This window comes from Cygnus olor, chromosome 4 (assembly GCF_009769625.2).
Source record: "Cygnus olor isolate bCygOlo1 chromosome 4, bCygOlo1.pri.v2, whole genome shotgun sequence".
NCBI classification, from domain to species: Eukaryota; Metazoa; Chordata; class Aves; order Anseriformes; family Anatidae; genus Cygnus; species Cygnus olor.
The window spans coordinates 29,188,201-29,211,975 of NC_049172.1; the positions used below are offsets into that span (position 1 = coordinate 29,188,201).

General features: G+C 34.8%; 1 protein-coding gene across 8 annotated transcripts in view; it reads left to right on the plus strand.

Moving 5' to 3' along the window:
* Positions 1–23,775, plus strand: part of FSTL5 (follistatin like 5) — a 415,275-nt gene that overhangs the window by 343,641 nt on the left and 47,859 nt on the right. For 7 of the 8 annotated variants that reach the window (XM_040555979.1, XM_040555981.1, XM_040555984.1 and 4 more), the window contains 3 exons: positions 7,081–7,242; positions 9,148–9,282; positions 23,721–23,747. In XM_040555979.1, coding sequence (XP_040411913.1) covers positions 7,081–7,242; positions 9,148–9,282; positions 23,721–23,747 — 324 coding nt within the window. The remainder of the gene's footprint in view (positions 1–7,080; positions 7,243–9,147; positions 9,283–23,720; positions 23,748–23,775) is intronic. The other variant, XM_040555985.1, reaches the window with a different exon arrangement.

Here is a 23,775-nt window from a genome sequence, read left to right on the forward strand (position 1 = left end):
TGGTGAGGCCGCACCTTGAGTACTGTGTTCAGTTTTGGACCCCTCGCTACAAGAAGGACATGGAGGTGCTCGAGAGAGTCCAGAGAAGGGCAACGAAGCTGGTGAGGGGTCTGGAGAACAAGTCTTACGAGGAGCAGCTGAGGGAGCTGGGATTGTTTAGCCTGGAGAAGAGGAGGCTCAGGGGAGACCTTATCGCTCTCTACAGGTACCTTAAAGGAGGCTGTAGCGAGGTGGGGGTTGGTCTATCCTCCCACGTGCCTGGTGACAGGACAAGGGGGAATGGGCTAAAGTTGCGCCAGGGGAGGTTTAGGTTGGATATTAGGAAGAACTTCTTTACTGAAAGGGTTGTTAGGCATTGGAATGGGCTGCCCAGGGAAGTGGTTGAGTCACCATCCCTGGAGGTCTTTAAAAGACGTTTAGATGTAGCCCTTAGTGATATGGTTTAGTGGAGGTCTTGTTAATGTTAGGACAGAGGTTGGACTAGATGATCTTGGAGGTCTCTTCCAACCTAGACGATTCTGTGATTCTGTGATTTATCTTTGACTCTTAAATCCACCTTTACACACCAAACTACCTGTATGTCATCTCATGTTGATACTCAGTCCTGCCTAGAATCATGCCTGAATTCAGTCTTCTCCTGCATGTTTAGTTTGCATTAACAGACTCTTTTACTCTCTCCTGAAGCTGGACATTATCCACTGCTATTGTTATCATTCTTTGTTTTGGTATTTGTTAGACAGTTGCATTAACCCTTATATTACTTTTCCTGACATCTATTTTCAAAACATGCTGGATTTTTACCTCGTATTCACATCTTTCATTGATAATCACACCAAATGCCGTTGCTTAGATTTTACTTGCTTTTTATATGGTTCACTCTTAACAGTTCTTTTTCCCCACACTTGCTGCTTGTTAATATCCTTCGTGCTTTAAATGACTTTGATGTTTAGTGCTTGTTTGCTGTTTCCTTAATGTCATCTCCGTCATTGTGTTTCTCAAGGAAACCAGCTTAGAATATCTGTTTATCCATCTTTTTTATTTTTTTTCAGTTTGTTTCTTTCAACATTTTGTAAATGGACTGTCCTCCCTCAGCTAATACATGACATCAGCATATTTTCCTCTTTTAAATTTATCCGCAGGAATTGTTTTCTGTCACCTAAAAAGAAAGGTAGCAAATGCTGGCTTGACTAGTCCTGGGAAGACTAATGTGCAGTTTACTTGTGTTTTAATCCCTACAAACATAGCAGAATTATTAATGAACTTGGCATCGCAAAAGGTCCTTGACCAACTTTCTTCTCTGCTGTTTAATGTGTCATGCTATAACCTAATTTATTTATAAAATTCTATTTTTGTCAACATCTTCCGTACCTATCCCAATGTGTTAGTAGTCCTGAAGAGGTGATTTGCGACAGTTAAAATATTAGTGTTCTTCACATTTAGCTTTTTGGCTCAGTTCAGTAGTGATGTATGCCTCATAGAGGCATAAGTCCATTTAAGTTAATATTTTTCTGTACAAGTACAATGCTATGGAACATAATTTGGGAGAGGTGAAAGAGGACAACTATGCTTTTCTGGTGCCTAAACGTCTGTCAGAAGATTGTATTTTTCATTTGGAGACCACTGTAAACCTTTATGTTCTAAATGCAATCACTGTTGTTGATCCCTATATCATTCATAAAAAAATTAAATTGTCTAAGCAAATCACCCATATTTGCTCTGGTCAGATAGCTGCTGGAGTGGTACTTTTCCATACCATTTTGGTTGCAGATTTCTGGGGGAGCACAGGAAGGGAGGAAGGAATCCCTTAGATCAATTGTATTGTTTGCTGTTAATAACGTGGATAAATGGAGTTAAAAAACACTGAGATTTAAAGCTTTGGTGAAGTGAACAGATTTTTTATACTTTAGATCTGTACTTCTGAGTAGTAATCTCCTAAGCACAGCTATGATGGTCAGTACTTGTAGCTGTGATAATGACTAATTAATATAATGATACTTGTATTAACAGGAGAGTCAGACAAAGGTTAATGGGATAATGAGGCTCTGATCTCAAAGATCTAATGTGAGGGTTCAAAGAAAACAATGTAATTAGTTTTGAAGTTCTTGAGTCTATTTGTATAAATGCGTATTTTTTATATTATATGCATTGAGTAGTTTGCAAATATATACATATAATTTTACTTTTCTTTTAAATTAAACTTAATTTTTTTTTGTTTGTTTAATCTACAAGTTTTGAATTGCCTTGTACATCCCTAAGGAATAATGAACTTCCTTTGGAGTCTTTAAACAATAGAGATAATCAGTACTGTAAAAGACATGTTTTGTGGTGAAAAAATTCAGTCTGATCTTATTTAAGTAATGTGGTAAATAAATGTAGTAAGCAATATTATAAGTTGATATTTGAGCATTTTTCCTGTAAACATAAAAAAAAAAAAAAGAGAGAGAGGCATAATGGTCCAAGAGTAATTGTTTCATTAAATAATGCTAATTATTAATATTTACATAATACTTAAAAATTTCAAAGTTTTAAGTGTGACTTTTTGTGAGTATAATTTTGATCTATTTTATTAAAACTTTATCTGGGGCAAGCTCTAATAAGATCTAATGAGAGTCTGAGCCTGACAGTTTGATTTTTTTCCTCCCCTCTGTATATCTGTGATACTGAAATTCATGCCATCAGGTGTTTTGCCTTTGTGCTGTTGACATCGTATATTCAAAAACCTACGAATTAGTAAGTCTGTTTTCAGGTAATGATAGTAACATGCATTGGTCTTAATATCATAGGAGCTAAAAATATATATCTAATACTGTCTCTTGTAAAATACGTGAAATATCAAGTCCATAATTTGTCATTAAAATCCTTTACTGAAAAAGAATCTGGTACAAATAGGACAACATAAATGCAGAGGTGAGTCATCTGTACTTCAGAAACATTTGTGTCATTTCCCTGCTGCTTGTTTGTTAGCCTCCATTTTTTTCCACAGCAACTTTTCAAAATTTATAGAAGAATAGTTCTTCCAAGCAAACTAGCAAATGGTTGCCAGAACAGAACATTTGTAACAAACTCAGAAATTCTTGTGGGTTGTTGTACTGGGTAGGGAGCCATCTCTCTCTAAAAGTGTTAAAGGAACATTATTAAAAATTATTAGTATTTCTTGTTACTACTTTTCTGAGGATTACATGAATGCGGCAGGTACATCTGACACAAAAGTCTTGAAAAATGTTATTGAAAAAGCTGAACTACCCAGAAAGTTTGCGTTTTCTTTTTAACTCAGTGCTTATCAAGTTACAGATCTATACTGTTTGTAAACAGAGATGTTACTATTATTGATTGCATGTTACTATTATTAATTGCAATGACAGTTTTAGACTTACTTTCAGTATTTTTTTTATAACTCACTTTTTCTGTTTTACAAGTATATATATGCCATAGCCTAGATTTTTCAAAGAATAATTTGAGGAATTTTACTTTTGACAAGGTTTCTAGACAAGCAAATAAAATATCATTAGCCTTATTAAAAACAAAAAGGAAGACTGCCTTCAAAACTATTCTAAAAATATACACATATGTAACACAAATGTGTCATTTTTCTTTCTATTTATGTACTAATGATGGTATCCTACTCCCTGAGCTTTTACGCAAGGCAAGTTCTTTGCAGAGAGATGACAACAATTTTCACAAACAAAAGGCCTACTGAAAAAAAAGAAAACTTTTAGTACCCTAAGGTAAAGAAAAGAGTCCAGACCCTGAACCAGATATAAATCAGTGATTTATCTGGCTGAGGGATTCCTTACCATCATTGTTTTTCCAAAGAAAATATCTCAGTTCAATCAAAACGAAGAGAGCAATAGAAGAACATAGTTCACTATACATGTTTCTTTCTTAAACAGATACATTCTCTCTGGATTCTAGACAGATTGAACAGTCTATTTTTTCTCATAATTTTTTAGACCTGGCTGAAATAATCTTCAGGGGTTTTTGTAACAATTGTAAGAAGTACCGAGTAGTTATATATTCATCATATTTGGAGCCAACAATCCCATGTGGCTTGTTGAACTGAATGTAGGATTCATCCAGTTACGTATTATGTATGATTCTTGTAAAGACAATCATTCCATGTCCTGTCCCGTTCCCCACATTCCGCCCCCCCCCCCTTTTAACCTGTGTAATGACTTCTCCCTTACAAAGTAGACTTCTTTTTAAGACATTAGAATATACCTCTTTGAAAGTCAGCAGTAATGATTACATTGTTTGTGTGCTTAAAAATTGCTTTATGTGAATATTTATGCTGTTACATAAAAAAGTGACTGAAATGAGCCCAAAGAGTTTATATCAAGCTTGTTGTGCCAAATTAATTTTTCAGACTGAGCCCACACTACACTAATATTTCAATTGCCTGCATGCCTCAGTTCCACAATTCCTAGGGGCATATTACAGGTAGGCTCTAGGGTAATTTGAAACCAAACATGTAAATGCAAAGCAAATATTGAAAAAAATTTTAGTCGTGTAGATAATCTATCAGACCCAGAATTGCTGGGGAAACTAGGAAATGGCAGGAAATAGAGGGAAAATATCCCTCCATAGAGGGCCACGAAGATGATGAGAGCGCTGGAGTACCTCTCCTATGAGGGAAGACTGAGAGAGATGAGGCTGTTCAGCCTGGAGAAGAGAAGGCTCCAGGGAGACCTTTCAATACTTAAAGGGGGCTTATAAAATAGATGGAGAGTTTCCTTTTACTTGGGCAAATAATGAGAGTACAAGGGGGAATGTTTTTAAACTAAAGGAGGGGAGATTTAGATTAGATGTTAGGAGGAATTCTTCGCTCAGAGGTTGGTGAGGCACTGGCACAAGTTGCCCAGAGAAGCTGTGGGTGCCTCACCCTTGTAAGTGTTCGAGACCAGGTTGGACGGGGCCCTGGGCAACCTGGTCTGGTGGGTGACTTCCCTGCTCATGGCAGAGGGTTGGAACTAGATGGTTATTAAGGTCCCTTCCAAACCAAGCCATTCTATTATGAATATGGCAAGAAATGAAATATAGAGGTGTCTGGGAGAATACCGCTAAAGGGAACAGGACCTACTCCAGAAATACAGGCCACACAGATCCTGCCAGAGAGAGGAGAAAACTGGGAACAGATGGAGGGAGAAGAGGCACGACAATGTCAGGCTTGACATGAAAATGCTTGAATGATGAAAATACCATGCGCACTCCCTTCCAGAAACTGGAAAAAGAGAATGACAACCTTAAATCCTTGTTTTGGTATGCCCATGCTCTCAGCTGGTAGTCTAAGCAATTAGCAGCCATAATTTTCACATTTTTAATCTTCTCCCACGTTCTTTTAATATATTTTTGTAGGTGGCATATTGGGGTTATGTGTAATTTTCCATATATGTTATTTGAAAAGACCCTCATCTCTAATTGGGTTTAAAATATCCCTGCAACCTACTGATTTTCACGTCTTAATTGAGATGCAGTACATTTGTGTATTTCTTGCAGCGTAGAAATCTGAGGCATTTCTATGCTCTAATAGGACGGCATGCTGGGATATTTCTTGTAAACAGTTGGATAGCATTTGAAAATATTTTATCTCTTGCCAAAATAGACACAGTTAATTTTTGATCTTGTTACCTTCTTTCATTATAAACTGATAATTCATCCTCTATCCAGCTGTGTTTTGTGACACCAGCTAAGTATTCCACATTTTTAAAGCTACATTAAACAAAACTTTGGGTAATAGGAAACATACTTCTTTAACCTTCATTACAGGTTGTTGTTTTCTGTTTTTGTTTTTTCATTTTTGTTTGTTTAGAAACAACTTCAAAATACTTTTCTCTATATGTATTTAAAGATATGATCAACAATTACTCATTTAACAATTCTATGCAGCGAGGTTATTAAATCATTGTTTACCAATAGGAATATGTCCACTTTGATGTCATATGTCAATATTGATGTAGTATGCAGCAAATTTTTAGTTGGTAAGCATGCATTGCAGCAAACCTTGTAAAAGGGTTGTCAACAATTCTTATATCTTGCTAACAAACTCAGAAGACTGGTCTGAGCTATGAACTTCTAGAGTTCAAAAAGAAACCATTCAAATCAGATGCTTTAGTACCAGGACTTAAATCAAATTAGCCTCAGATTCAGATGTGTGAGATACTCTGGTAAAATTCAGTTATCTAGTTACATGCATAAAGCACATACAGTATAAACTTTTTTTTTTTTTTTTTAACATGGCTATGTATACTTTTCTATATGATTAATAATTTATCATTCTGTTGATCTACCTGATAAGAAACGCAATATCAAGTAGTCTGCATAACACAATAAACTGACTTGCTTTTATTTTTATGGCTTTCAAATAAGCAATAGTTCATTCTAGAACTATTATATTAATTAAAGTAAAAAGAAATATAGAAAGCTCCAAATCAGGTACAGAAGTTCCTGTAGTCCAGTAGCACATATCTAATGCAGCCATACATTTTATTAAGTGAGACAGAAGTTTCTCAGAAAGCATAAGAAATTTCCCACGTTAATACCTACAACACATGACTTCGAATTTTTACATGACTTCAGAATGTTATAATTAAGTATAAACAAAAGGTAGTAAGGATTATAAATGTGATTACATGTGTTATACAGATAGAATAGGTCACTGGTAGGTGTTTTAGGGGGGAAAGGTAGAGGTGGAAGTGTTAAAGAAAAGTTTTGTGAAATAAGACAGTTATCTCTGTATGTCACATCATAACTTGCTGACTACATTATTCATATATTTTTAAGGAATTTAAGGAAAAATAAAAAAATAATAGTCAATTCTAAATCTATTGAATTAGAATTCAGGCTTTTCTTTGACATCACAGGCAGTGAAAAGAGGTTTTACTCACATAACGTTCTTTCTACTTCAAAATTTACTGTGACAGAGTTCAGCATTGAATGTCACTGAATATGTGACTAATACCACATCTGTGTATTGCACTGTCATTATATATAGCTGCAATTCTCTTTAGAGTTGCTTATAATCATTTTTTTTTTAATGAAGATAATACTCTTCTCCACTAAATCATAACTGTTTTCTGCCTTCAGTTCCACCAGTCATCCGAGTCTATCCAGAGAGTCAGGCGAGGGAGCCAGGTGTGACAGCTAGTCTTCGGTGCCATGCTGAAGGTATTCCTAACCCACAACTTGGCTGGCTGAAGAATGGAATTGATATCACTCCAAAGTTATCTAAACAGCTAACCCTTCAAGGTAAAGGGGTATATTTGTTTTCTACATGTTCCAAATGCTTTATCACTGCATCCTTTCTGTACTAGCTGTCCTTACAAAGTTTCAAACAGGGGTTGAAGTCAGCTAAAATGTTTTAGATGATGTCTTGCAATTACTCCTGAAGACACGTTCATTTTCTCTGCTTTATCTTTATTGAAATAAGGGTTGTACTAACTGGCAGAATTACCAGTAAATGCTAATCTAGGTGGAAAGGATAGGAGGAGAAATATATGAAGTGATTGTGCTTTTATATGAGGGGTCCCAGCAGACCTCAAGGGGAATGCAAAGACACTACACCAAAAACAAACAAACAAACAAAAAAAAACAAACACCAAAACCAAACCAACACAGCTAAAAGGAAATCTAACTTCTAAACAACATTAAAGGCAAGTCTGTGAATCTTCTATGAATCTTCAGGGCTTGGAGATTTCAGTGAACCTGCCCAGCCAGCATGACATTCTTATGTACTCCTTCTCGTGATATTTGATCAGCCATAGAAAAAAAACCTTGTGCGGTCAGTTTTCTTTTCAAAATCTTATCTCATCTGCAAAAATAGGACATGGATTAGGATAGGATAGAATTGAGGCTGCAGTGTGAGCTACAGTAGGACAGGTAGATGGCAACTGCTTCTGTAAAGAGAGTTTTACCTTCTCTGTAAGTGATGGAGTTCTCTGTACTTTCAAGGCCCTCTCTCCGGGATGTATGCGAACAATTGTCTTACAGAAAGACTTTCTGCTATGCATAGCTAATGGTGGACTCTTTCTGGTGAATGTCTCTTTCATAGCAGCATTCTATTGATTTCTCTTGTAGAGATTTGAGTGGAAAGTTTCTCCCTCCCCCCTTTTTTTTTCCTCTTCTTGCCTCTGTATTATGTATTTATGATAAATAAATAGCATTGTTTCTTCTCAAAACAAAAGACATCTAATTCTATTTTCTTGATTGCATTTTATGAAATAATGTTTTGAAAATCCCATTGCATTTTCTGATTTTTTTCAATCCCAGAGTTAAACTAGCTACATGTTAGTTTCAAGCAAAAGGTGGTCTAGGGAGAATGTTATACCATGACCCAGTGTTCCTCCCAGTCCATATTTTTAAAATACCTTGAAAACTGTTTTTAAAATATAGATCCTACAGCAGAAAAAGTATTCTGCACTTACAATGCGTTGATTTATTATTCATATCATGTTATTTAAAAAGACCTTTGCCCATGAAACCTGGACCGTTTGTTGACATTCCTACTCAAGCTGACATACAACTCCTCATTTGTGTGCAAATGCTTATTTTTCACGTGTAAAACCCATTTATGTTTCCTTTGTCAGAGATTTGTCTGAAAATGCTCCTGAAACTATTACAGAGGGTAGTTTCCATAGACTGCTACACTGGCGTAGGTATAAAACTTCAGTGCACATGTTTTTTCTGTTGTTACACTGCACTTACAAGAACGCAAAACCAGGTACCTCTGGTTGCTAGAAACAATTAGTTCTATTAAAATTATTATTTATATTGAAGATTTACCCCATTATGTTCCATGGAAGTCTTGGTTATTTTGTGTAATAGAGTGTCAAGTGACCAAATACAACATAACGAACACACAATATTTACCTGATTTTAAAGGGGACCATAGTCATTTAAACCTATATATAATCTCAGACTGATACTTGGCTCCAAACTGAAAAATCCATGGAGGCATTCCAGATTTGTGTCAGATGAATGAGTGTATGCTGTACACTAGCCACTTGAATACCTTTTGATTAGTTTGGCATGTCTCCAAGTTATGAAGTGAGGAGTGAAAACAGTTTAATTAGTATGAGCAGAGAAAGCCTTCTGAATGTTTAATCTGAAAGCACTGTAGCATGTCTGTGTGTTGAATTTTTCCTCTCCTTTCAGCAAATGGCAGTGAGGTTCATATTAGCAATGTGCGCTACGAAGATACAGGAGCATACACCTGTATTGCAAAGAATGAAGCAGGGGTGGATGAAGACATTTCTTCTCTTTTTGTGGAAGATTCTGCTCGAAAGACCCGTAAGTATTATAAGAACTATAAAAATACATGTAGCTCTTACTTAAATGTGAAATCGGTATTAAAAATTATGAAACATTAAATACAATGAGTATGTGTAAATAAATTATTTAAAAAAATGTTTAAATAATGATATTTAAAAGTCGCTGAAGGCAGAGTGAGTAATCTAAAAGTTCATCTAGAAGTGAAATGAAATTTTCAAATCATTCTGTGAATTGACATTTTTTACATTGCTGTTGCAGTTTGGATGGTTTCCCCATGCAACCTTAGTTGCATATGAAGGGAAGAGGAACCAGATACTTAAAAATAATAATAATAATAATAATAATAATCCTGATTAGTGGTTCCTGGAAGCAGGGGGGAGACACCAAAAAAAACTTTTTTAGTCTTTCTTCTTGCATGTTCTTGACGTGTATCAAGAGTCGGACTTGACTCTCGTGACATCCCATCATCACAGGACTTGATCTCAACTGCTAGGAGTGCTCAGTCAGGTCCAGATCAGTTCTAGTCGGCCTCTGCTGTCTTATGCACTGATAACTGTGGCTCTCGAGCAATGTGAACCAACAGTGACAACATTTGCTCACTAAGTTGGGAGTTCACTGTGCCAAATAAATCTCTTCTGCCACCCTAAAGTGTCTGTCTTTATCCTTCATGAAAGGGTAGCAGGGCTTATAAACCTGGTTTACCTTTGTCTTAATACTTCTTTCCCATCCCCTTTCTTCCCTCTGCTCATAAAATCGATTCCTGAGTTTACCTGCTTTTGTTTTGGCTTTGGTTTTAAATGAGTTACTTTAATTAATATCACATATTCACTGGTAACACATAGTAGAATGATAGTTATTTTACTAGTAAGTCTCATTGCATGAACTTAAGGCGCTCCCATTTATCTAGAAGCTTATTTAACAGTAATGAGTACTCAACAGAAGATACTGGAGGCAGAATTAGTAGCACTGCAAGTCTGTCTGACACTTCCTCTCATAAGATGCTGAGTTCAGTTACGTATGGGTTTATTAAGCTTTAAATGTTTCAAGGCAATCCTCCATGTGGGAAAATTTTTATAGCCCAAGTGTTAATATCTTTATTTAGCTGCTTTCAGTAACGCTAATTATAACTGTCATTTCAAAATTCTTAACATGTTTTTTCTGTGTCTCACAAAAATGACTGCTCAGACAGTTTTGAGAAGGCAGCTGAGGATAAATAAGTTGTTTGATCATGTTAAATTTCTAGTAATCCGATGATATGAAGCAGCTCAGTCACCTTCATTTGCCTTTTCCAGGCTGTGAAAAGAATTGAGACTGTTGCCAAATTACAAAACCTTGACAAGCAGGAATTTTTTTATGTTTGGTTAAACTTGTTTGGCCTTAAAAACAAATCATTTATATCCAACTGTCCAGTTTCCAAATATTGTAGTAGTCTAAACTATTGTGTTCTCTAAAGACAAGATCTGCAGTAATTATGCAAAATACTGTTTTCAGGAGTTGTAACATGATGCAATAATTTTACATCAGCTAACTTTACATGATTGTTAAGTCACATACCATGCAATGAACACTGCTGGCAATAAATGCTTCACAGTCCACTAGCGCTAAGTTGGAAGCTGTTATGATAACCTTTGGTGTCATGAAAGATGTAAATGAAGGAAGAGCAAATGTAACTCAAATTGTTCGTAAGATATTTCATCCAAAAGACATGGTGTCTTTCCTTCCTACAAAAGTCATTCACTATGGAAGTTCTATGTCATATGTTGAAGGGAGGCATTTTATCATTGTGTTTCATCACATCTGAACGTGGCTTCCTCAATACCAGTGGATGAATAAAAATGAACATAGTCCAGAGATGCATCGTGATATAATTCAAATAGATGTGCAATACATATTTACAGGAGATGTTTACTCTGGTAGTCTGATTTGTTTACTCTGTCTCGAAAACCCATTTCTGTACGTGCAAGAAAACAAAGGTACGTACTAATGAAAAAGAGTAATTGCTATCGATATCATCACAATCATATGAATAAACTGCCTTCACAGATGTAAATTTTGATAGACACTTAAGGTACTTGCTCTTTTTTTTTTTTTTTTTTTTTAAATCTGTACTTCTGTTGAAAAATGTTGCTTTAAAGGGAGGATAACAGCATTAGAAAGCCCATGTACTTTAATTTCAGTTTTATTATTAACTCTTCTCTGCTTGTTTTTATATTTATCTCAAAACACTGGTTCATGGATCAAATTAGGGATTATTAGGGAAGAGAATGGCATGGGTATAACCACCTGGATAGGATTTGGGGCTTTTGTTCCCCCATCCACACATTTTAAACCCGAGGCTATTTTCTTCTACTGCAATTCAATGCCTGCTGTTGAGGTCAGAAGTTGCATTCTAAAGGTATTCTCTGATGTAAATGTGATTTTATATTATCTGATATAAACTGATATATTTTTATAAATTTACATTTATCCTTCTTTAAGGGAATAAAGCAGACATTTATTTTTATAATCAAGTTGTGGTTTTGTTTGTTTCTTTTTGTTGGTGGTGGTGTTTTTTGATTCCTAGTTGTTTTTTGTTTGTTTTGGTTTTGTTTTCCCGTATTGAAATACAGAATCCTCCCTTCTGGAAATCTTATTATAGAATATTGCTTTGGAACAAAAGCAGAACAGATTCTCACTAGCTTGTCAGTTAAACTGAGGTTATCTACTTTTTAAATTTCACACAAGGTAAAACTCATAGCAAAAGAAAAGCATTTCAGAACATTGACTTGATTGGCTTTGAGAAGGTAGTGAGAACTTTTACAGTGGAGCTCTAAAGTATAAGTTTTAATTACGTTGCACTGAACATGACGATAACTTTATAAGCAACATTATGAACATAGAGAGTGGTTCCATTTTTTTTTACTAGTGTGTATTTTATTTTCCAATTAATAGTAAAAGGAAATGTTCACATTTGCACTTCCCAAACCACTGTCTATATGCACATGAATGCTTTGGGTTATTAATGCTATCTTGCATAATAAGCCACATTTTTGGTAGTTATCTGTGGAATCTCATTTTTAACACATCCCAAAATTTTTGTATGAAAAACTCAGTGTTTTTTTTTGAGCAAAATCTAATATATACAACAGAAAGGACATGACTAGATCATTCCTTTGGGGTTGGATAAATCTTACTAGTGTAAACGCCTAAAAGAAAATCTTATATTTTCCAGTAACTCTGCCTGAATTAAAACCAGTGCCATTATGGATAAATAAACTGTTAAATAATAAATTATTTCCTTCATCTGTGTGCCTAAAAATATTCTCAGATTGCTAGGATTTCAGAGTTCACAGCATTGGTTGCATACACATCTAATGCATGTGTGTGTATTATAAACACTAAAGAAACAAAGTGAAGGGCAAACCTGTATGAATTGTGGAATGGTGATGATAATCGCAAAAATAAAAAATATATAATGCATAGGAAGGGAGCCAGGGTATTGTTTATTTTCAGGCTTCTGAGCTTTAGCATAGAAATTTGAGTTCTAGTTCCCAAGTCAGTATACTTTAATGGTAATGATTTAACATCAAGATGGTAATCTGAGATGGAAGTGAATGGAAAATACTGTAAAGTGCTTTTTCATTCAGATGTGTTCCAAAGATGCTAACACTGAATGCTGAACCATTGTTCATTCACGTATAGGTAAATTTTTTAATAATGGATGACAGTCTCAGCAATAGTTTGGCCTTTTCTTAGCACTTCAGCATTTTGCAATGTGCATTAAAAATAAAACTTCTGAAAATATGTTTTCATTTTGGCATTGTCTCAGGTGAGAGGAATTATATTATTTTCTTTAAGATATCCTAATTTAAATATTATCAGCTCATTTTATAACTAAAATTTATTATACTTAACATCTGTGTCTAAATATATGCCTGCTTTTTGCTGGATTTATGAAATTGTAATGGATTTTTTTTAGTTTGTTTATATAGGCTTTACCTATATAAACATCTGTTTCAAACAATGCTGATAAATGTGATTATCAGATCCTGATTAATTCTTTTGATGTTGACCACTTAGGTTGAAACATTCAATTTTTGCTGTCGGTCTCAATGAAAAGTTTTTCTGTGTCTTTGAATTTTGAATGCTTCTGCTAATATACTATAATCACTCACAAAATAGGTGTTAGGAAGAAAACAAGTTTTTACTCATGGTAAAAATTCTGGAGTCATTTTACTGAAACCTTTTACATCATAATCTGGGACTTGATACTGGTGGTTCACGCAGAAAAATTGTCACTAAAATATACTGCAATTAAAATAATGATTTCCCCAGAGTCTGTCACAGTAAAAACATCCCTTCAAGCAGTCTGTGATCTAAATAGTGGGTGGATGCTTCTTGGAGTTTGTTACCTTTCTGAAGATGCCATATGCACTTGGTAGACCCAGGCTGTGGGACTACCAGAGCAGAGGGTATTCTCAGTGTAACTGCCTTTTCTTTGCTCCATGAGCTATTGTGGATGTGAAAGTGAGGATAATTTTCTTCTTGTGCTCATAGCTATTCTTGTCTCCTTTAGTGGTCCTCCATGTAGCATCCAAGGACATGTAGGAAAAGAGGAGTAAGACTGAGTAAAATTGAAGAAGTGAAAGGGCCCTGGGAGAGGGGACAACAGAAGAGAAGGTTGTTAGAAGCAGAGGCCAATAATGTGAGGAAGAAAGGGATGACCCAGGCAGCAGCAGGTGAAAGAGGAAGGATTAATGAGAACACAACATTGAAAGGTACTGGATGGGAGGAAAAAGGGATAGGAGCACAAGTGCAAAATGATACCTTAAGTGCTACTTAATAATCCTGTATTAGATGTGAGCTTGCATCCAGGAGCCTCTAGTTACTCTACTGCCTTGTTATCATTAAATATCTGTGATCATGCAGCAACAGTGCGTATCTTATCCCGCTTCTCCTTTTAAATCTTTGTGGAGAATAACCCTAATTCTAGGACCAACTAAAACAAGAGAGATATTTGAGAAGATTCTGAACTTGCTATTGTTCTAGTAAGTAAAACATTTTTGTTTAATTTGTCTTTTTAAGGAAGACAGCATATTAGAGTATGCATTAAAAGAAAATATGATCAAACACAAAAAAATTAGTCAAAAGGGTAGTAGGTAGCAACAGTATGTATTGTGAGATAATTTAAATAAAATTTATCTAGTTGTTCTTGTATGATTCTGGCCACTTTTGGCAGAAAGAAGTTAATTTATCTGGTCTAAGTTTGTAAATGCCATGTAACTAATTAAACTCTCAGTAGTTACTCTTCAGGCTTTGAGGTCTGTTGCTTCTCTATCTCACCTGAAGAAGGGCCTGTGTGCTTGAAAGCTTGCCTGCTTTTTCCAATGATACCAGTCAATGCAGAGCCAATTGCGAAAAGCCTGGCTCTGTGTTCATGAGAACCTCTGCAGGTGCTGGATGGTTGCTATTAGGTGCCCCAAAGCCTTCTACTTTCCAGGCTAAACAAGCTCAGTTCTCTTGTTAATTTTCTTCCTGGTGTGTGTATACTTTAGGATGTGGTCTTAGCTCTCTTCTACTTCCAGCAGGACCCCTTGCCTGAGAATTTTTAGGATTTTGTTATCTCTGTTGGAGAAGATACTTTAGCCTGTGAAAACTCGGCTTTAAGCTGAAAGTAACTGTTTCATGAAAATGCTTTGCTGTAATTAGAAACTATTTATTATCATTGTTTAACATTTCTATAAAATCTCTTGGACTTTACCACTACATATTAATCTCTTCTATGTTAATTAGCATCTTAGATTTATATTTAAAAAATACTAATTATCTCTGTATTCTGGTGTCATCATTATTAGCTCCTTACATGGCTTTTCAGAATGCTTATTTTAACGTGTCATGACTTTCATAGTCAACAGAGGCATGCAGCATAAAGGTAAATAGGGCTGTACAAGCCATTTCTACAAGAGAGGCATCTAAACTGCGTGAACTGTGTTTTAATTCTCTAGAGACTGAAACCTCTTTTTTTGTGCTCTGAATTCCATTTTCCCTCAAGTTTGCAGTAAAATCCACTGAGAATGAAGTAGTTGGTCTGGGAGATAGCTGGATGACCCCTGAAGTGAATGGTAAAAACATTCTGAGGTTAACGACCTGGTCTAAATCTCACTGAAGACAACAGAATCTCCCCTACTGTAAAGCTCCTCTAAAAACACCTGAGAGAATTCAGCTGTGTTGAAGAGTCTCTAGTGTAATCACATTTGTTATACAAATAGCAGTTTAAAACCTGTTTTTAGTTTCATTCCGATGCAGTTCAATTATTCAGAAGAGATATTTTCACGGATTCATAGATTTACGTGTGACAGAGCCATTTTATCTGGCTCTAATCTGTCTTCTCCATTTCACAAGACATTAAATTGCAACCTGCTATGCCTGAATACAGGTCTAATCCTTTGTTTGCCTGAAGTGTATCCTCCCAGAAATGCATTTATACCTGAGTTAAAGATACAAATAAATGGAAACTCCCTTATTTCTCTTGGTAATTTGCTTTACTAACTAATAATTTTCACTGCTCTAGAATTACATTCAGTTTCCATTTTGAATTCTGTTCTGCCTGCAGTTTCCTCCTTTGAATTTCATTTTTTTTCTCATAAATTAATGACAAATTAAGTATTCTTGCCCTGTGAATGTACAATTACTAAATATTGATTAATTTCTCATGAGAAGTTCCTCATGATAAGACAGTTACCGTAGGACTTGGAGGGTCTTTTTTGGCCTGTAGATTGTAATTGATTTGGGTACGGTTTTCTTAAAAAAAAAATGGGAAAAGTTGTTTGCAGAAGCAAATGCATTATATGTTTCTTTAATGCTCTAGATAAAGAGATACATACTTCCTAAGTTTTTTGTTCTACATCCAGTCACCCCTTCTCATACTTTTCCATACATATCAGCAGCAGAAATTTATGTTCATATGCTTACCTACCATAAGCCCTATATCCAACAGGTCTCCTTTACAAATCCTGCTTCTTCCCACCTCTCTCTGTCCCTCAAGTAGTCTTCATTGCTTTTCCCTGGATGTCTAAGTTTTTATTTGTCTACGTCAAAATGTAATTTATTTTAGAAATGTACTTTACAGAGTAATCCAGGCTACTTTGTGGAACTCCATTATTTATCAGAACAAACAAATCATAGACTTATTGGAAAATTACTTTATATTTCTTTACAAGTCATTGATGAAAATCATTAAGATGAGACTCACTGCCTATTGCAGCAGTCTTCTTCAATAGTAATTAATAATTTGACACTAAAAATTACTTTTTTAGATCATTCAGTTTGGCAATTTTAAATTAAATTGATATGTACATTGCTACCATTGTTTAACTCTAATATTTAATCAGAACATTGTGTGGTTACAAATTAGATGTTTAGCAAAATTCTGTTTCACATCTGTATTAATTTTTATGTTACCAAACTTATAATTGCATCAAAGAATAATAATAATGTTTGTTTGACAAGATCTGGTTTCCATTAGAACACACTAGCTAGCCTATAAATATATTCTCATCCTTTAATTTCTGACGTAATTGAATTCTGTGTGAGCATTGTCTATTCTTTTGCCTGGAACATATACCCTGCTCTAACTAGGCTTCATCTACCTGAGTCATTAAGTTTCAGAGAGATTGGAAGAGGCAATGCAGGCATATGTATTAGTACTCTGCTTGAACTTTCTAATATACTTCAAAATTTGTTCAATATTAATAGCAGTAGGCCAAACACCTCCTGAAGACGATTTTAGGTGGCATTTTGATGTTCTTCATTTGAACCTGGTTATTTTAAGTATTTGTCTTGAGTATACATAATTTACCCTCTTTTGTTGCTTTGTAAGGTAAAAAGCATTTAATCAGCCTTCTGTTTTCAATTATCATCCTGAAAATACAAGATTAAAACATTTATAGAATAATATTGTCGAGAACATTAAAAAAAATCTGCTTCATATCAGTACAACTTAAACCCTGAGTAGCTCTGGAATCAGGATGCTTTTCTTCTAGCTCTGGCAGCCATTTGTAATAATTATCCAGCATCTTTGCTGCTGCATTGATGTAAAGGAATATCAAGCTGCTGGAACAACTGATAGAATAAAAATAGGATGTTAAATGTAACTAAGGCCACTTCCTTTTCTTAAGGTTGTCTATTTCTCTCCCATTGTAAATGGGATCTTTATTCTAATACTGCAGCATCTATGCATTAACTGATAAAGGTGGCTTTTCATTTTCTAGCTTGCAGTATATGCAGATGCACTTTAAGAAAGTCTTTTATTTTCTGACAGTTTTTTTTTTTTTTTAAGCTATATTCAGGTGGTGTTAGGAACAATAGAATATGTTAGCTGAGTAGGGAATATTATGCACAGCTAACATGTATAAATATACCATTTATGAGCTTGGAAAGAGATAGGAGGGAAAAAATAGCATGGGGATAATTAATGGAATTAGTGGAATAGAGTATATAAATTTAATCTAGAGATCTAAAGAAGAAAATTTGACAGTACAGAAATAAAAGAAAAAGAAAAAATACTGATAGTCCAAGACAAGGGAATATTTGCAAGGGTGACTCAGGTACTTAAAATTCTTATCTTCGATCCCTGCAAAATACTTTGAAGTAAAATAACTGTAAAATACTTTTTTTTTTTTTTTTATTTATTTCTCCTAGACTTGGACAGATACATCAGTTTGGCTTAGATTACTTCTCCATTTCATCTTACCATAATCCAATCAAACTACAGTCATTGATGATGAAATTGTTCTGTTCCCTTTAAAGCTTAATTATTTTTTAAACAATTTTTGTGTGTTGTTGCCTTATTTTGTTTGTTGCAATATTTTAATTTCTCTTGATGTTTTCCAAAATCTTCTTTTCCAAAACACAGTTTAGCTTGCCACTGGTTAATGTCTCCTTAAGCTTTACTATAAATTTTACTGAGACAAACACATGCAGCTTGAGACAGCTGTCATGATAGAAAGATGTCAAGTAATGTTTTTAAGGCATTTTCAGTAATTTGACATTACTTGATGATGCTTTAATATTTATGAGGTTTTACTCTTGGTTACTCAGTTTGCCTCCTATGACATCATCATATATCACAAAGCAACTGCAAATTCTTTCACCTGGTCACACAACAGTATAAAAATTACCTCCCTCATGAGTCTTGGGGCTACATTTATAAAATAATACATCTTTTCCATGCCATTAAATAGATCTATTTCTATCACAGTACCTTTTTTACGTAATGTTATAGTCCTAACACCTAGCAAGAGATTATGTGATCTGAATACTACTGTCTTGACGGGTTTATGGCCATCATAAGCCACCAGGCATCTCTACTGACTCGAGAATGAGACTAAAAGCCTTTTGACTGTAATTTATGGCTTAAATTTTCTCTGAAAGGCTTTATGCAACTTTAATAGAATCTTCCTGTCACATATTGTACTGAATGATACCTATTCACTTAATTTCCTCAGAGATAATTTATGCTGGCATTTTATTTTATGGCAGTGCTAAACAAGTTTATACTTGTTGACAGCATCATAGACAAAGACTTTATTTCAAACTTCCAAGTACGGGGCAGAATTTGAGCTCATGAGCCATTTTTTCTTCCTACCGGTGTGGTCTGTATTGAGTTAAATATACTACAGGAAAGGAATTCAGCATGAGTCATTATAAAGATTTATAGAAAATAAATTAGAGAACAATAAGCTAAAAATGAAGACAAGCAACAGATTTATTCCAGCGATACCAATTCATATCATTTGGTATACTGAAAGATTTGAATAGTTAGTCTTTTTTTTTAAGTATGTGTATCAAAATTGACTCAGGTGTATGAGTGAAGAAATGTTTTGTCTTATATGGTTATCCATTCTGAAACTACATATAATATATAACAGCTGAATGTCAAAAGCCTCTGACAAAACTTCTGACTTATCCCTACTTCATGTAGTAAAAGAAACGGGGGAAAAAAAAAAAGATTTTTCTAGTTATTGTTTCCATCCAAAGTGGGTAAGAATCTGTATTGCTGTTAAATTCTGCTGAAGAATTTCATGAAGTACTAAGGACAAAGTTTACTGAAAAATGCACAATCTATTACTATTTAGGCAATTGAGAAAATGAATAACGAGGATGAAGCGTAGGCTTTCAGATTTTATGTTAGCTACTCATAATCAAAGGCTAGGACTGAGCATAAAAGCATAGAATAGCTATGTAAGGACCATGAAGAGGGTTTTTTATGGAGAAGTATGCTTTAATTTTTTTATTATTATTTTTTTTCTCTCACTAAAACATGGATTCTCCCCTGTTCTGCACAAGGTGGGGAGAGAGAGAGATGTTGCAGCATTCTTTCCAGATGTCTTCATGAAAGGGCTGTAAATGAATAGTGCAATAAAATGCACTTACTTCAATAAGGTAAATAAGAATAAAGAATAAAATAAGAATAAAAAGAGGAATATATGTAGACTGAGTGAATTTAACATCCCTATAAATGCAGGGCACCCAGCATTCATCTAGCATCAGATGGATCCCAGATGGATTTCCCAGAGCACACTGCACAGAACTCATACTGTGTTGGCTTTTATCTTGCATAACAAACAAAAGCAAATATCTTCACCTGACAAGCTGAAAAGTTATCTCTGTCATAACACCCACCAGTGTGCATTGCAGGGCACTACAGCATACTGCTTTACAGCTGCTGCTCATACTAACACGAGCTTCACAAGCACTTAAGTACAAGGCCCAGCAGAGAAGCTATAGCCTGTTCAAGGTCACTAACTCTTGCAAAGTTGCAAACACATCCCATATTATTTAATAATTCTATGTTGTTTGAATAGATTTCTTTTAATAAGTGAGGGAAATAGGGCACAAAAGGAGATATTGGTGCTCCATCTTAAAATGAGAAAATTTTACTGAGATCTGTCAACAACTATGTATTTTTAAATTTGGGGACATAAACATGTGTAAGCTTTGAGTATAGGATATGACTGAATGTGCTAATTTTGGTTTAAACTAAATGAATGCTAAACAATATGTTCCTTAACATACTTTCCATCTACAGATCTATCTGGTCCAAGTCCTTTGTCTAAAGCCTGGAGATCTTTCTTGAATATAAGTTATAGGACTGATTAGAAACTATGTGAGGTTTCTTGACCTGTATTAAATGAGGTGATGGTAGTCATTTATGATTTTATATTGCACTCTTAAATAATGTCTCATTTTTCTTCCAGCTGATCTGTTAATTTTAAAATGAGTAAGTGTGAGGCTAAGCACTCCTTTTATCCCCTTTAACTGTTGTTTCTTTTTTATAATATAGCTCAGAACCATATATATCATTTTGTGTTAACACACATTAATGTGTTCTGTATTTAACATCTTAAATCATTTAATTCGATGCTGTGTAGTTCCACACCGTTGAATAGTTGTAATTACTTTTTATTTTCTTTCCTATGTCACCTCTAGAAAAAAAAAAAAAAAAAGACTGACAAAAAGTAGTTTATGACTAAATTTACAGGACCTCAAGTGCAATAAATTACATGGTTCTTTCCTCACAATGTGAAGAGAAAACTAATTTTAAAGAAAATCTTCCAGGTTTCCTTGGGGAAATTAATTTACTTTTTTTTTTTTTTTTCCCCCCCAGAACAAGACTATATAAGATTGCATAGACAAAAAATAACTGTCGTCTGAATATAGAGAAATACAGAAATGCTGGCATACAGAGAATAAGGACAGATCTAGAGCTCTGGGTCCGTGTCTGGGTGCCCCAGTGCAAGAGAAGCATGGGGAGAGATTGAGAGAACTGAAATTGTTTCTCCTGGAGAAGAGAAAAAACATGGGTGATCTTATCCATGTGTATAAATTCCTGATGGGGGGAGTCTCTTCTTTACTGGGGAGCCAGTCTCCTCTCTGTGATATCTATTGGAAGGACAAGAGGCACTGTGCACAAACTGAAAGACAGAGAATTCCATTTAAACATAAGAAAAAATATTTATTTATTAAGGGTGATGAAATACTGGCACAGGCTCCCCAGAGAGGTTGTGGAGTCTCCATCCTTGGAGATACTCAAAACCTAACTGCATGTTTTCTTCAGCAATCTGCTGTAGTTGACCCTGGACAAGAGGAACTCTTTGGGTCCCTTACAATCTCAGCTATTGTGTGATGATTCCCTAATTCTATAAACACTTAGGATAAGTCAAGGGAATAATATGTGCTCAATTCATACAGCAGTAGTAAAACTTGCAAGTAGAGCTTTCTCATTCCTTCCTCAACTCTTTCCTCTCTGTTTCTTTCCTCCTGCCATATGTCAAACTGTCAGATTTAACATTTGGGCAAAGGAGAATGAATGTTAGCACCTTAGTATTCCCTCTTTGAAGCTGTCAGCTTTTATATATAATAAAAGCATATGCATGCATGGTGTCACAAAGAAGGTGCCATATGTAGTTGGTGGGAAGAATACTAATGTTTTGTGCTGTTAGCACAGGGTCTAAATTTGAGAGCCATACTAGTTTGTTAGCAATTTAGTCACCATGAAGTTTCAACACAGTTGGATATCTAGAGGATGCATACTCAGCAGTGTAGTCAAGACTTCATTCAAAGCTATTCTCTTCTGAAAGTAACAGCCTGGAATGAGAAGGGAAAATATAAAAGCAGGTGATTGAGAAATAAATTTAAAATACGTTGATTCCTTTTTGACTTTAGCAGCAATTCAACAGAAATTCTGCCTCCTGATACGAAGGGGTACTACTCAGCCTGGGTAAGTGACAAGATGGCACACTGCATTAATCTTGGATTTTGGCAATTTATTGGATCGTAGTGGTTCAAATATTAAAGGCAGGGATGACATTTGAAAATAGTATGCCCATAGCACTATTAGGTGAGAACTAAGCCGTTTTCAAGATAATAAACAGAACACAGACTGAGCATATCTGAATGAGCTGTACTTCTGTTCTATGGTGGGAAAGTGAAAATTTTTATTCCAGCACTCTATCACTTCATTGCTGCTTTTTACTTATATAGGGATCTCTCATTTGTACACTTCAAAGCACTGAAGTTAAAAAGTAATCACCACCCTCATTATATTAAGGGATAATTGAGTGACACTGTGTCTAAGGTAATATAACGAGGTAGCTCTTTTGAGAGAATTAATGAAATAAAATCAGCAGACAATTAAAAAAGTAGTAGAAGAGAGAAAAAAAAGAAAAAAAGCCTAATGGCTGTTACCCAAAGCTCTGAATCATGAGCTTGTCAGAAAGTAGACTGATGCTTTCTCCAAGGGCCTCTCTATATATTTGATGATCTATCTCTTCTGGCAGAGCACAAGAACAAGAGAAATGCTGCACTGCACAAGGCAAAACACCCATCTAGGCTACAGTCCTGTCTGCAGCAGTGCCCAGTGAAAGATGCTTGGGAAAATCATAGTATTTGGGTCTTTTCAGGAATAATGGTTCTTCTTGCTTGTACTCTCAAGCTTGAGCACCCAACATTGTTTTTTATAATGTCTCTTGCATTACTTCTTCCAAAGTTTTTCTTTCAATGTTCATTAATGTTTTTAGCTTTTGCAACACTGTTTCAGCAAATATCACAATTTCATTATCTAATATGTGACATGTTCTCTGTGTTGTATTTCTTTCCTTTAAATTTTTCTCTGTTTCTTAGGATCACTATATTACAGAACACTTGTTGTTCAGCGGTGGCATTTCAAATAATTTACGACATGAACTCTAAATATTTTAAATTTGTACAGTTATGCTTTAATCCTTTTTATTCTCTCTAGGCAGAAAGAGTATGAGTAGTAAATTAGCATAATTAGTTTTCATTGATCTCAAAGGTCTAAAATCCAAACATTATATAAGGTGGTCAAATACATCTTAATTTTTCATAGAAAAAAACAACTTAAACACATAGTTGCCATACCATCTTATAGTTTCCATTGTGGTCTTCCAAAGATAATGTCAAACATCGTACATCATGTCATCTTCAGTGGCATAGCTGTATTACAGCAATACAGAACAATATCTTGTATGCGTTTTTCATGTTCCTCTCATAACTATGTTCTGAAATAAGTCTCTTCAAAGTTCTGTTGTACTTAAAGGAAACGATGAAAATGACATCACCTCTAATAAATATACATATTAATATAGATAATAACACATATACATATATGTTTATGAAATGTAACTATTGATTAAAGGCTAATGGAGCTAACTTGGTCGTGGTGGGGTTTACTCTAACCCCAATAGCTATGTTGGTAAATCACAGCTTTATCACATGACATAGAAAACTTTATTTAATCTCATTGTTAATTCACTATTTCCATTGAATTACCTGTACATGTATTTTAGTGAATCAGAGGTTAAATCGTCTTAATTATGTCCAAATTGTTATATCTTTTATGCTGTTTTTTTCTTGTTCATTTATTTTTTCTATTCTTTCTCTCTTACATGCTGCAGTTGCAAATATATTGTGGCGAGAGCAAGGTACTCATATAAATGTTTTCTTCATATT